The 16,269-nt window shown below is 40.9% G+C and overlaps 1 protein-coding gene across 2 annotated transcripts in view; it reads left to right on the top strand.

Annotated features, from left to right (window-relative positions):
* The window catches only part of bcar3 (BCAR3 adaptor protein, NSP family member), a 107,745-nt gene that overhangs the window by 15,691 nt on the left and 75,785 nt on the right, over positions 1-16,269 (top strand). For both annotated transcript variants that reach the window (XR_009795629.1, XM_061824281.1), the window contains exon 2: positions 6,383-6,497. Coding sequence is in view for 1 of the 2 variants with exons in the window: in XM_061824281.1 (XP_061680265.1) it covers positions 6,383-6,497 (115 nt within the window). In the remaining variant the exon portion in view is untranslated. The remainder of the gene's footprint in view (positions 1-6,382; positions 6,498-16,269) is intronic.

Raw genomic sequence — 16,269 nt, forward strand, 5'->3', positions numbered from 1 at the left:
TATTTGAAAGGACTCTCAAAGAGCCCATTTAAACGACATCATGGCAATAAAAGTTGCAAGTTGAAGTCAGAAGACATGTTGGTGCTCCTTATTGAGCAGCAATCTACCCCCCAATGAAAATGTATTCACTTCATTTCTTCTTCAGGTTCTTTATTTACAGCTAAGTCTGGTCATACCAAGATATTTAACCAGATAAAGAGCTTGAGCACAATGTTTTCTCTGCGCACTCCCTCTTCCTCCAACATTCCACAACATGCATGGCAGGTTCGTTGAAGACTCTAAATGGTCCATAATTGATGTTAATGATAGTGAATAATTATTTGTCTAATTTTGCCCTGTGATTCACTGGCAACCAGTCCAGGGTATACCCCACATCTTGCGTGTAGTTAGCTTATAGAGGGCAAGTGCTATGCAAAGTGGATGAATGGATTGATGCATAGATGGATGGATGGCTGAATAATCATGAATAGCTGTGTATATATTAACTGGGTTATATAGGGGACTCATTATCAACTCACATGGTCAGGGTGTTATTTAAAATAAACAAAGTACGATTTTTGTGAGGATAAGTGGCTTGGACAATATTTTTCACTGGTCCATGAACTTCATCATGATGCACTACGAGACAACTGTTAGAGGAAGTCAAAGGAGCACCGATTACACGCATTTTTTCTGCTCAGATGCTGTATGTATTGGGACATATGTAGTGTGCTGTAATAATGCATAATCTCTACTGGAGCTAATCATTCTTTTATCACACAAGTTGCAATGCCATCCTTCGCCTTTAACTCTAAATTTGGACAATTACTGTAAAGTGGAAGGGAGATTACAGATATTAAGATAAGGGAAAATACCAGTTGTGGTTGACCTTTAATTATGGACACTCTTTGTAATTTAAAAAAGTTTTCATTGGAATGAGCAGTAAGGTGTGAATGAGTGTGAGAATATTTTGACGTTTTTTTTAGGGTGACCTTGTACAAATGAGGAAATGTGTCCCTAAAAGTGAAAAGCACAACAATAAAATCCAACTTTAGCCTGAACTGTACAGCAAATGGGCAATTATGGAGGCTCTTTAACAACCAAAAATAAAAGTAAAGAAAGCCCAATTTAACCTTTAACCAGCATTGGGTGTGGGCCATGATTATTTATCTTATAAAACCTGAGACCTGTGATACATATATAATAACATCATTAGGATCTTAGACATAAATACAATAACCAGTCTCCAATTACCTGGTGTTTTAGGCAATTCCCAACAACATATTTTGTGATTTAAATTGCAGATTCATATTTTGATTCATTTGGGTAGTCAGATTATATGATGTGACCCCTGCTATTGTGCAGATGTTTTCAATGGTTGTCAAATAAGGAATTTACATCATTCTTCTCAAAACACAATCGATTCATACAGCACCACTGACCCTTTTCAGAATATTATATCAACAATGTCTACCTCATTGGTTCTCAACCAACCAGAATTTTTATTGCATGATTTAGCGGATAGACACAATCAACAATGGCGAGACGCTGCTTTCGGAGAAGTTGTTCGAGTTTGGTGACTATACATCTAATAAGCTAGTTAGCGTGTGTTACACGCTACTAAACTAAAGTTTTTATACTTTTACACTTTCTACTATTTTATTGTTTTGTATTGTATTGTATTGTGTGTGTGTGTGATTAAATTGTCTTAAACGCAATACAAGTGCTTTGTTATATGTTGCCGATTTGACCCAGGGGATTTACACTAAATTCACTCGTAACATATGCTATTAACTACGAGATAAATAAGTCCCCCAGAACTATTATTTTTTTTACTAGCTCTATACACACATATTTGTCATTTAGAACCCACAAAGCTCTAGTCCTTTGCAGCTGTACAATCCATTTTTCACAACGAATCGGGTGTTTTGAAGAGTGAATCCATCCTCCCGAGTGTTCGAGTAAAATCCAGCAGTACGACGAGCTGGCATTTTGGCAAACACGATGAAAAAAACAAGTAATTTTTCGCTGGTACAATAGGTATAAACCAATATAAACACTCGACCCTGCTACTGCAAAAACCATTACTTCCTGGTTCTTCTCCAACACAAATGCCTCAAGAGGATTTTCATAGCGGGAGATGCAAAAATCCATATACAACAACATCATGACGTGTGGTGAAAAATGGATGGATCCATTCTGGCTGCCTTTTTTTTAATATTAAAAACATACTAACAATCATGTTTTACTTGTCAGTAGACCTTTAAGGGCCACTGTCGGCTGTACACAAGAGGATTCCCAAAGAAAAAAAATCCACAACAATATCCGTTAAATCAACTCTGTAGAACAGGATTAAGAGTCAGTATTGTACTTCAGCTTTGTATGATCACATAAAGAAAACTTGTCAACTTGGTTACGGACAAAAATGGAGATGAGACTAGAGAGGGGGAGAGACAAAAACAGCGATGTGCATGTGTAGTCTGAAAAGAGAAGTGCTTGTAATAACTAATGCACCAAAACAACAAGTCCTTGAGCTGTGAGGCTTTGAGCTGTGAAGGTCCTGGGATGACGCAGTGTTTAATTTATCTTTATGTACAATTGGGTACTTGCAGTACTGTCCAAGGTTGAGTTGTAGTTCTCCCTCATTCATCTATTTCAGGGGTCCTTTAAGTTAATACCACGGTGCAGGTAGAAGTGTGGTGGGGTCTGTTTGTTGATGTGCTGAACAATGCTATAATGACAGCATCAGGATGAGGAGAGGAGATGGCAGACTTTTGGGCAACAGGTGGTCAGTGGTATCAGCAGTTTACAGTACATTCTATGCTTGAGCCAACAACCTGTCTAGGCAGACTTGAAATTTCTTATCTTCCATGAAACACTGTGTTCAGTTTAGACCTCAAAAAGTGTTTTGTACACTTGACGTAGATTGTCCCAAGATACAGTATTACGTGAAGTTCAAGGGAACGTAGTTTTATAGCACTCACACATAGGAATAAGACTTTGTTCATTTTGTCTAAGGTCAATTGCAGTTTTTATTTTACATTTTTATTAAAATTTCAATCTCGGCCCATCTATGCCCCTCAACTGAACAAGTGGTAGGAAACCGATGGTTAATGATCCTTTTCAACAAAGGAATAATAGATTAGATGATATAGAAAAGGTTTAGGTTACTATTTGACGCATCTATTGGGATGCAGTGTAATCATCGACATGGAGACCTCAGTTTACAATGATCTTCCGTTCCGTGACCTGATTGATACGTAAATTGGAATGTGACGTAGTCCATCACTAACCTAGGCTATTGCAGTAGTAGTCATAATATTAATTGCAGGAAATATTTGCGTGCAAAACACTTTTAGGCCATCAGTATAAAACAAACAAACAGTGAGGAGCAACAAGTCTGGTAACTGATCACGCCTTTTTGTGCCATGTGCAACGGTAGCAGAAGCACTCCCTTGCCATTCTTAAAGAGGAAATGACACCAAAATATAAATTTTAACATATATATTGTTATGAAAACTACATATAATATTATTCACTTCGACGTCAATACGAAAATAAAAAAGTGAGCGGAGAGCGTGTCATTAATGCCGAAAGTTGCGGAAGTCTCACTCGACATCCCAGTGGCGGCCATATTGGCTACAACGTCATTTACAGATGTCACACTGGGACAGCCACCAGAAAACACGCTGTGCCACCTGCTATGGCAGAGGAACAAGAGATATTTTCGGATTTTTCTGACGCCCCTTCTGAGACTGAAGCTCTTTTTGAAGAATAGAATTGTCATGACCAGAACACGAGGCTAAACCTAAATTGCACAACTCACGAGACAAGGTACAGTTTGGGAAGCATCTTTATTTAGTGCAAGGTCAAAACACAAGGCGGGCAGTCTAAAGTAGCAGCAGTACCAAAATCAGTAGTCAAGAAGGCAGGGTCGTTAACGAGGTTCGGTACACAGAGTAGCAAGGACATAGACAAAGGGTTACGGGAACGTGACATAGTAGTACAACGATCTGGTAAGGACCAGACTGCACGTGTGGCAATATATACTGTATATGGACTGTCATCACTATGACGAGACACAGGTGAGCAGATGCGCGCCGCATCGGGGACAGACACACCCATGACAGAGAACATCTCAGAAGCAAGTGAAGTGACTGGGGCCATATTACCCTATCGTTTTGAGCCATATTAGACAATATGCAGATCACTTCTAACTGACAACAGACTCCCCGACAGACAGACGAGGAGGATGAGGAACCCGATTAAATATTGAAAATGGCTGGCCCGTAATTGTTCGATTTCCAAACCCTTTTGCAAGTCTTGTGTATGTGGGGTACTCAGGAGGACCCATGAAGGGTTTTTTGATTTTGTTTCGTGTTGTGTCATTTGTTCGAGTTTGGTGACTATACGTTGTTTGGCTAGTTAGCTTGTGTTAGACACAACTCAACTGTCTTTGTACTTCTATTTTTTTTTTTTTTTGGTCTTGTATTGTATTGTGTGTGTGTGATTAAATTGTCATAAATGCAATAGAAGTGCTTTGTTATATTTTGCTGGTTTGACCAAGAGGATTTATTCTAAATTTACACGTAACATATGCTATCAACTGTGAGACAAATTAGTCCCCCCCAATTATTATTTTTTTAATAGCGCCATACACACCTACCTGTCTTGTACTTAGCACTTGTGCAATCCATTTTTCACGACAAAGCTGGTCTGTAGGAAACGTTTGAAGAGTGAATCCCTCCTCCTGAGTGATCGAGCAAAATCCAACAATACAACAACCTGGCATTTTAGCTAACACGCAGAAAAAGACAGCTAATTTCTCGCTGTTAAAACAGGTATAAACACTCTAACCCGCCACTGTACGCGTCTGCAAAAAACGTCACTTCCTGGTTCTTCTCCAATACAAATGCCTCGAGAGAATTTTAATGGCGGGAGATGGAAAAAAAACATTTATGGTAACATTCTGACGTGCTGTAAACAAACAGATGGGTCCATTCCGGCTGATTTTTTTTGATTAACAACATACTAAAAATTACATTTTAGGTGTCAGTGGCCCTATAAGTAGGAGTGCTGACGCGTGCACAAAAGTAAAAACTACTTTCTAATGTCAACTGTATATAATACCCATTGTAACTTGGCAGAAAGAAAAAAAAGTGCTCTTAAAAAAACATCGGCCGACACGTATTGGTAGATCAGACTACACTAAAAGACACATTTGCTCTTTCACAATTGAACTGTCTGACTATTGCAATCAAATCTTGAATTCTAATACCACCGCATCCTGTTGTTTAGGATTATTGGGCTTTATCTTGTCAACTCAAATGCAACCGATTACACTTGTTAGCGTGGGACGACACAAGAGTAGATTGCACAAACTGTTTTATAAGAACAAAATTGGGAAAAGCGTGTGTTGGTAGTCACTGGAGAAGAGGACGTTCATTAAATGCTTGCCTGAGGTATGTTCCTGTATTTTTAATAGAATATGCCTCGTAAGTAGGCAACAATACTTTATGTAGCCAAACAAGGTAGTGCTAGAACTAACGGTAGCGCGTAAATGCTTCGTAAATATGCTGCCATGCGATATGGTTTCGGTGTGGGCAAAGTCATTTAAGTAGAGTAAGTACCCATTATTTCCGTCCAATTCTTACATTGGTTGGAATACATGACCTTACTAGAGTTGTTTCCATCATTTTGGAGCCAAGGAACATATTTTACAATTCAAAAATCCCACACACACAAAAACTCACGTATCACAAAAAGTGCAAACATTAATAACAGTATGTACTTCCTGCCATCAAATAGAAGACAATTTATTTATTTTGCCTGCCACTATGCCCAACTGCCATAAATGAAAGTACATTTTTTTTTGTAAATATATAATTTTTGGAGCAATTTAGTAAACAAATATATATATACTGTATACAATAAATGAACAGGTCATCTAAATAGACCCATCGCTCTGTCTTCTCTCTGTCTTGATCGATCAGTTATTGTTTTTTTTCAATTCACTGATCATTGATCGGTCCCAAAAATCCTGATCACATAAAAGCCACGATTTAATCATTTTCACATTGTCATCCATGGAGGTTGACAAAAATGTTCAAGTATAACGCAGATACCCGAGAAGCCCCTGTATGTCTGTGGATATTGTCATTCATCCAAGTCATGCAATTCTCAGGGCATTGCAATTGAAACAGAATTCTTCTGGTTGTCCTAGAAGATGTTTCACTACTCATCTGAGCAGGCTTCCTCAGGGGCACCCCATGCCTGTATAAGGCGCCTCTTGTGCGAAATATAAATTCATTTCTGTTTTATGTTTACTTTTGATGTGGAAAGCGGCAATGCAACATTTTTGGAAAGAGTCACATGAGCTTTGTGCTTTGTTTGTGTTCTCTAGGACCTGCTGCATCTCTCAGAATGTGATCTCTTGGATATCGGTGTTCACAATCACCTCCATCGTTTGTACCTCCTTACCTCCTTACGCCTCCTCCAAGAGCAGAAAAGGAGAAAAGGTATTCCACAGAAAGAGTTGCTTACACACACTCACAAACACATGCACACGCGCACACACATACTCGGTAAACAAATATCTTCCCTGATCCATCACATCACATTCTTTGTTCTGTCTTCAAACGTCCCCAAGCATCCATCTCTGTCTTTGTCCTTTTGTGCCCAAAAATGGAGAGCGATCGATAGAGCGTGAATGTCATGTAAAGACATGCATCTGCCTGAGGGATTGTGACGGTTCTTGTATCTCAAAGGACAACACAACACACACATACATACAGACTCTGCTTGTAAGTGTAGAGCCCTGGTTTCCTGCTGGGTTTAACTGCCGGAGTGTGTATTCATGAGTGTGTTTCACGTGTATTTTTGTATGACAAACTGTCTGGGTTTTTCTCTTACATATGAGACGTTTTTGTTTCCAATAAAGGAAAAGTCCCCCTGATATAGAAAGGTAGCATGCAGTATAAAACGATAGCCAAATCTGACCTGCATTACAATGACTAAAGGACTTTTCTCAAGTGGCAATTGAATAATATTAATAATGATGTAGATGGATATGCTCCAACAATACAGTGACCCTCATGAGGATAAGCGGTACAGAAAATGAATGGATGGATGTATAAGATCCTGATTTTTTTATATATATACTTGAGTAACATAAGTCATAATATGATGATGAATGCAACCATGAGATTTTCATAGATTAAAAATATGAGATGAAAGATCTAAAAACATATTTCTCAAATTCCTGGGATCACTATATGACCGATATTTGGCCAACCTGCACTTTGAGAACCGTTGCTGAGGTGAAACAGCCTCAACTTCAGTCACTCAGTCAACAGCTACCATGATATTATCTGTCTGCCTGGCAGCCTGCCACCCCTATCATTAAACTCAGAGGCCGGATTTGTGCAGCAGCAACACAAATACAAAGACACACATGCATCTTAACAAAATTGTCAAGACTTGATTTGGAGTTTAGAATATTTCTTTTTGACACCAGGAGGGATACCTGTCCTTTCATTGTGAACAGCTTTACACTATGTCCCCTCAGGATAACACACACACACGCACACGCTCGCGCACACACACACACACACACACACACACACACACACACACACACACACAAACACACACGCACACACAAAGCATCCTGAAAAAACGTCAAGTCAACATTTAACCCTGATAAGAGCATTCCACCGAGAGCACCTTCAGAATTGAACACACACATCTATATTTACACTCTATCCTCAAGGTTGATTCAGTTCACCATTGGACTGAAGTGCCTAAAACACTTGTGTGTCTCTCTATTTAAAAAAAAAAAAAGTATATATACAGTGAAGAAAATGAGTATTTGATCACCCTGCTATAATGCAAGTTCTCCCATTTAGAAATCATGGAAGGGTCTGAAATTTTCATCGTAGCACTGTGAGAGAGATAATCTAAAAAGAAAAATCCAGAAATCCCAATGTATGATTTTTTTAACGATTTATTTGTGTGAGCTGCAAATAAGTATTTGAACACCTGTCTATCAGCTAGAATTCTGACCCTCACAGACCTGTTAGTCTGCCTTTAAAAATCCATCACCACTCCATGTATTATCCTGAATGAGATGCAGCAGTGTGAGGTTGTTAGCTGCTTAAAGACACCTGTCCACTCCATATAATCAGTAAGACTCACACTTATAACATGGCCAAGACCAAAGAGCTGTCCAAAGACACCAGAGACAAAATTGTACAACTGCACACGGCTGGAAAGGGCTACGGAGAAATTGTCAAGCAGCTTGGTGAAAAAAGGTCTACTGTTGGAGCAATCATTAGAAAATGGAAGAAGCTAAACATGACGGTCAATCTCAATCGGAGTGGAGGCCATGAAAGATATTGCCTTGTGGGGTCTCAGTGATCCTTAGAAAGGTGAGGAATCAGCCCAGGACTACACGACAGGACTTGGTCAATGACCTGAAAAGAGCTGGGACCACCGTTTCCAAGGTGACTGTTGGTAATACACTAAGACGTCATGGTTTGAAATCATGCATGGCATGGAAGGTTCCCCTGCTAAAACCAGCACATGTCAAGGCTCGTCTTGAGTTTGCCAATGACCATTTGGATGATGCAGAAGATCATGGAAGGAAGTTTTATGGTTAGATGAAACCTTCTTTGGCATAAAAGAAAATAATAAAGATCAGGAAAAAAAAGCTACTTTGCAATACTTAAGCTTCACAGAAAAGATGACAAGAAAAAAACATTAACACAAAGAAACACTCATTTCACTACACACTCCCCCTCAAAAAAGATGTCGTCCCTGACATTGAGCTAAAATATATCCTTCAATCAACATTTTTTTTACATATACATATATCATACGGCCCATAACAACGTACAATAGAGGCTGATGACATACCAATGGAGGTATGGACGCATTTTGGAGAGGTGGCTGAGGAGTTTTTGACTAACTTATTCAATAGAACACTTGCAGGAGAGAAGATGCCAGAAGAATGGTGGAAAAGTGTGCTAGCCCCCATTTTTAAGAACAAAGGCGATGTTCAGAGCTGTGGATACTATAGAGAAATAAAGATGATGAGCCGCACAATGAAGTTATGGGAAAGAGTAGTGGAGGCTAGACTCAGGACAGAAGTAAGTATCTGTGAGCAACAGGATGGTTTCATGGCTAGAAGGAGTACCACGCATTATTTGCCTGGAGGATGGACGTGGAAAAGTACAGAGAAGGTCAGAAGGTGCTACATTGTTTCTTTGTAGACCTATTGAAAGCCCATGACAGAGTACCAAGAGAGGAACTGTGTTACTGCATGCGCAAGTCTAGTGTGGTGGAGAAATATGTTAGAATAGTACAGGACATGTATGATGGCAGCAGAACAATGGTGAGGTGTGCCTTAGGTGTGACAGAGGAATTTAAGGTGATGGTGGGACTGCATCAGGGATCAGCTCTGAGCCCCTTCCTGTTTGCAGTGGTAATGGATAGGCTGACAGATGAGGTTAGACTGGAATCCCCTTGGACCATGATGTTCGCAGATGATATTGTCATATGCAGTGAAAGCAGGGAGTATGCAGAGGAACAATTGGAAAGATGGAGACATGCACTGGAAAGGAGAGGAATGAAGATTAGCCGAAGTAAAACAGAATATATGTGCGTGAATGAGAAAAGTAGAGGGGGAAGAGTGAGGCTACAGGGAGAAGAGATAGCGAGGGTGGATGACTTCAAATACTTGGGGTCAACAATACAGAGCAATGGAGAGTGTGGTCAGGAAGTGAAGAAACGGGTCCAAGCAGGTTGGAACAGCTGGCGAAAGGTGTCTGGTGTGTTATGCAACAGAAGGGTCTCCGCTAGGATGAAGGGCAAAGTGTATAAAATAGTGGTGAGGCCGGCCATGATGTACGAATTTGAGACGGTGGCTCTGAAGAAACAAAGGGAAGCAGAACTGGAGGTAGCAGAAATGAAGATGTTGAGGTTCTCGCTTGGAGTGAACATGTTGAATAGGATTAGAAACAAGCTCATTATAGGGACAGCCAAAATTTGAGGTTTTGGAGACAAGGTTAGAGAGAGCAAACTTAGATGGTTTGGACATGTTCAGAGACAAGAGAGTGAGTATATTGGTAGAAGGGTGCTGGGGATGGAGCTGACAGGCAAAAGAGCGAGAGGAAGACCAAAGAAAAGGTTGCTGGATGTTGTGAGGGAGGAAATGAGGACAGTGGGTCTTAGAGAAGAGGATGCATGAGATAGGCTTAGATGGAAAAAGATGACACGCTGTGGCAACCCCTACAGGACAAGCCGAAAGGAAGAGAAGAAGAAGAATCAAGGCTAAAGCACTCAGTTGTTTCATTAACATTCGAGATTATATGTAAGGTGTACATGTATGAAACAAGTCAACTTGTTGAACAGTCCATACATGTTCTGCATAGTTCTCAGCTTGACAGAAAGTCCCAGAGTAAAGAAGCATGTTGTGGCATTGGACTCATTACAGAGTCCAGGATCGTGCAGTGTCTGTGTATGGTGCATCATACACAGTCCATTAATGTTATGTGTGGTACTCAGCTCAACTTAAAGTCCAAGAGTACAAAAGTGTATGTTTGTACTCAGCTCATCATAGAGTCCATGAGTGGGAAGTGTCTGTATGTGGGGGTTTGTGTGTATGTATCAGCCACAGTCCATGAATGTTTCGTGTGGTGTGCGTATATAACTTGTGTATATCTGTACACGGGAATAGGGGCATTTGTGTCAAAGAGTTTGGGGGGGTGTTCTGCATTCAGGACCTGGGGATGGCAGTCTGGTAGTTGAAGGAATGCTGTGCAGACATCCACGTACTCGCTGTCGGCATTTCTCCAAAGGGCATAAGGGACCCTGGAGGGTACCAGTGCATGTTACTAGGAGTTCCAGCACTATGACAGGCTGGGTGCCCCAGCCTATTGTTTTGTATGTGAAAACCCTCGTAGGCCGTCTCTCTCTAACTGGTCGCTGGAAGTGCTGTGCTGCTTCGTTGTCGTCGTTTGGAAGAGATGATGGCATTACTGGCATTCTTTTTTCGTTGTCTGGCTCATCTTTAACCTGCATACTTCCTGAGCTGGTGTCATTCCTCCATTGAGCACCCGTTCTAGACCCTCAATCTCCTGCAGCTGAGGTAAGTCTTCTTGTTTAGGTTCAGCATCATTGACATTCTGTTCATCTATGACGACAGGTTGCATCACACGAAACAACTGATCTGTTGGCCTACAATGGTATCCATTGTTGTCATCATCACTCTCCTCATCCTCTTGACTTGCTACGGTTGTATCACTACTGGCCTGAGCCTTCGTCTTCCTTTTCCATTTAGTAGGGGTTAACTGGGTTTCCAAGGGTAAATTATCGCATGGCAACAGAAGATTATGGTGAAAACCCCTACTTGTTTTCCATTTACCTTGCTCTGGCAGTACCTCATATATCGGCATGTCGTCTCCCACTTGGTGGATGTTCTTTGTATATACAATCTTCTCAGTGGTTTTGCAGTTTCCCAGTTCCTCCTCTGGGGGTCAAATTTCTTACAACGACTCTGTCGCTCTCGTACAGCACAGAACCTCTCACTTTGTTGTCATCGTTTCATTTGTTTCTCTCTGCACTTTACTTTGTATTCTTAGTTATGTCATATGCCTCCTGCATCTGTGCTTTCCATTTTTCCATGTATTCCTTGTGATCAGTAGTCCCTGTTGCGGGACTCAAGCCAAACAGCGGGTCAACAGGCAGTCTTGGAGACCTTCATAGGAGATAAAAAGGTGAAAATCCGGTAACTTCCCTTCTCAAGCAATTGTATGGAAACATGAGTTTATTCAGTGACTCTTTCCAGTTGGACTTATGTTTTTCAGTGAGAGTTTTCAGCATTCTTAGAAGGGTTCTATTCATCCTCTCAACTTGCCCATTTCCTTGGGGATGATACGGTGTTGTTCTTGAACTCATTACCCCACAGATCTTCTGGAACTGTGCAAACAACTGATTTTCCCATTCTCCACCCATATCGCGATGGGAAAACCCCACTTCAAAGCATAATCATTGAAGATCTTGCCCGCAACACATTTAGCAGATTTTTTCAGTGTGGCACATGCTTGAGCAAAGCGAGTGTCGTGATCAACTATCACCAGTATGTACTCATAGCCACTTGCACACCTATCAAGATGCATGAAGTCAATGGAGACTAGTTCAAATGGCTGTGTCGTGACAATGGGAGTTAGGGTAGCTCTTGTTTCTCTGCAGAGCTTTTTCTGTTTAACCCAGGCACTGCATCGAGACATATGAATCTCAACCTCTTGCTGCATGTATGACCAGAAGAAACGATCACAAATGAGTGATGTTGTGCGTTCCATCCCCTGATGGCCCATGTTGTCATGAAGTTGTCTCAATACTGTTATTTTATATTTTTCTGATAGGACAAGTTGAGTCCTGGTGACAGTCTTTCGGTACAGTACGCCGTCTACATCCAAACTCAATTTGTCCCACTTTATGAGTAAACATTTCCTCTTTGCGCTGAGTGACTTAAGCTGCTGTCCAGCAAGTCTTTGATCTGACTGTCTGTGGTTTAGTAGAGGGCCAATATCTGCATTCTCCCATTGTGCCTGGCAGATCTCCATTTTGGAAAATGGCATAGGTGGTTCTTCATCTGTTCTCGCACATTCAAGACCCATTATGCACCATATTGTTTTAGAGTCTTTTGTTTCTACGACTTACACAGTAGCTAGGACTGAAGGGGAAGAGAGTTCCTCTGTTCAGTCCTCCATCATTTCCTCTATCTCACAAGGCATCCTTGACAGACCATCTGCATCACCATTCTCTTTGCCTGGGCGATATTTAATGGTCAGATGGAAGTCTGCCAGCTAAGCAACCCACCTACTCGCTGTGGCGTTCAGCTTGGCTGTGGATAATACATAGGTGACTGGGTTGTTATCGGTGTATACTGTGCAGGTGGAATTAATTAATCATGGAATTGCCCGGTCACAGCCCACTTTCAGGCCAGAAACTCTAATTTGCCAGAATTAAGATGCTAATTCTTTTCTGCCCTTGTCAATGTTCGAGATACATAGGCTATGACACGTAACTTTCCCTCTTGCTCCTGGTACAATACTGCACCGAGGCCCTGGTTGGAAGTATCTGTGTGCAGGATGAATGATTTGTTGAAGTCTGGGAATCCAAGGATGGGGGGGCTAAACCAGAAAGCCAACCACTGTATCTGCAGGTTCCATTTTACTGCCATCAACGGGGACAAATTGACCCAGGTAACGGACTTCGCGTTTAAATATCTCGCACTTACTGGGCTTCAGCTTGATGCCGTGTTGTCGCACACGTTGCAGCTCAACTCTCACATCTTCCTCATGGTTTGGGAATGACCTACTAAAGACCAGGGTGTCATCTAAATATGGGATGCAAATTTCATCCCTCAGCCCTTCCAGGCATTCCTCCATGCACCGCTATGATCAGCTCAATAACATTAGATCCAATGATTGGTCGGCCAAGCTTGTCACCTTTCATTGCGAGAGTACGGACTTTCACTGAAGTGGTGCGAGCTTCCCCTGAAGCTAAACTAAAGAATACCTCTACCCACCCCACATACGGCATGTTCTCCCCATTGGCTGCTACTATGTCTAAAGGGCCCGCTCTGTCCAAAATTTCTGAAATGTCTCTTCTCAACATTTATGGATTTTTGTCAAATATGAGGTATGTCCACGGCTTGGCATTAACTTTTTTTTTGTTCACCACCCATTGTGGCTAGTGGTTTCCCAGAGTTCCTATCCACCCAGCATTTTCACCAACCACAATTTCATTGTTTTATAATAATGTTTGATATAGTAAAAGTTAGATAAAGAAATAGATTAACGACCCTTTTGGATATAAATACATGCTCAAAACAAGTCTGAATATATTTTAAACACTACTGGACATTATTAAATATTCAGCTCTGATAATTTTTTGAATAAGGTTGGGGTCCTATAAATGTCTTAGGTTCAATGTTTTTCTTTAATCTTAAACATGGAAACCTTAGCCCTGTTTGAGTTTCTACATGTACTTCCCACTTTAAGGCCTTTTTTCGCATTATACATGCCTGACAGGTGATGCACATTTAAAGAACTACATACATATCAGCCTTCTGACTCTGAAAAACCTCTGTGCGTCGCTTGCGAAATAGGATAGAAAACAAAGGCGTCTGCCTTTTAGCATTACACTGCAGCTGTACAATCAATAAACACAATAATAAATAAAAAAGAATAATCCAGAAGCGAGGCCTGTGTTGCATCTGATTTGGATTTTAAATGTTAAAATCAAATTATTTTATCTCATAAAGGTGCACCACATTTCTTTTTAGATGTTAAAAACTTCAGGACAAAGTGACGAAAAACCCGTCAGAGCTCTTTGTTTAATCTAAGCATCCTCAAGTAATATAGGTAAGGATTTTTTTTAATAAAAAGGTGAATAAAAATGCAACAGGGGAATCTGCTGGGGAAAGATACAGAAAATAGCAATACAAAGGACAGACAAACATTGATTAAGGTGGCTGAACTTGTGATGTGTTGTGGACTGAGCGTGCATGGTGACAATGCATTGAGCTGGGACTTCCTCTTCCTGTTAATTTAAACCCAAATATCAAAACTAGGACTTGCACTGAGTGGAACACAATTTAGGAAGGCTCATCGAGCTCCCAAAAGTTTGGCCGGTCTGGTCCGTACTGGGAACTGGTGGATTTGACGGAAAAAGGAGGAAGAAAAAGTTAGAAAACGAGTTCCAAGTACAGGGCAGCCAAATCAGCCGAAACAGCTGAAATCAGTGTGGAGCAGACCTGTGCCATGCGTTTCCCTCTAAACTGAGCTTTTCCCGTTGAATTCCCGATCACATGAAAAGGTAGATTGGGGACGTGGCTGGGTGCCCTGGGATGGGGAAATGTCTGATGTGTCCTCACCACCTCGTGGTGAGTGGTGGGGGTTCCTGGCTGAGCTAGTCTATGGCAAGGTGGTCGAGCGAGTGGGAACCAGTGCCAAGGGGAGAGTTCTGACCTTCATCCCCAGCCATACAGGGGGTGGGTAAGGGATATAGACCGGCTCTTAATGATACCTTTACAGCCTATTATTATTTTGTGGTTTAAAACCAGTGAGATAAAAGATTAAATATTAGATCTAAGATAACAAAACCAGTTTCCATCTTGGCATTGTCTCTCACACCCTGTTTAATCCATGCAAGGAGTGTTTCAACCTTGTGCAGTGGCTTAAAGCAGTCACTGTTTGTATGACTTTATTTATTTATTTTTTTAATTTTGAGATCAACACGAGCATGTTCGGTTGGCAGACAATTTTAACCAGCAGGGAATCAAATGTGGAAAAATACAATCAACCAGAGTACCCAGAGAAACCCCACACAGGCAAGGGGAAAACATGTAAACGAGGCTGGGATTTGAACTCCGGTCCTCAAAACTGTGAGACAGCTCTTCTCACCAGTCATGTTCCACCATATACCCTTTTGATATACAATGTAATGTATGTATTTATATGGTGGTGTGATGGTTGACTGGTGAGCACATCTGCCTCACAGTTCTGAGGACCCGGGTACAAATCCAGCTTCGCGTGTGTGGAGTATGCATATTCTTCCCATGCCTGTGTAGGTTTTTTTTTCCGGGTACTCTGGTTCAGAAGTGGGTAGAGTAGCCAAAATATTGTACTCAAGTGAAAGTACTGTTCCTTGACAATAATGGGACTCCAGTGAAAAAAGTAGTCCTCCCAAAAAACTTACTTGAATAAGAGTAATGAGTACACGCACACAAAAAAAAGAGTAAATAGTGTTGAATAAATACCGAGTAACTTCTTACTGTGTGTGGTTGTATGTTGTCCTTTGTTTTGTTTGACAGACTTGAAAGTCACTAGCGCTTAAATTCGATTGGAGCAATCAGTGCCCAATGTGGAAGTCGAAGTCAGTCTAAGCAGATAGGTCGTGCACAGAGTAGCTATTAATAAGCAATAACATAGAAATACAAGTAGTAAACAACATTTCCAGCACATCATTGTAATGGAGTAAAACTACTGTTTCTGTTTGGCATGAATACTTGTGTAAAATAAAATGTATTCAGAATTAAAACTACTTAAAAACTACAACAACTATAAATGATCAAAAATGCTATTTGAGTAAATGTTACCTGTTTGCTCTGGTTTCCTTCCGCATTCATGTGCATATGTTCTGCCCATGCCTGTGTGGGTTTTCTCTGGGCACTAGGGCAGACTGAGGGCACAAAATGCTGAGCCCTACTACTGTATGTGT

This window comes from Syngnathoides biaculeatus, chromosome 7, assembly GCF_019802595.1.
Source record: "Syngnathoides biaculeatus isolate LvHL_M chromosome 7, ASM1980259v1, whole genome shotgun sequence".
Taxonomy (NCBI): domain Eukaryota; kingdom Metazoa; phylum Chordata; class Actinopteri; order Syngnathiformes; family Syngnathidae; genus Syngnathoides; species Syngnathoides biaculeatus.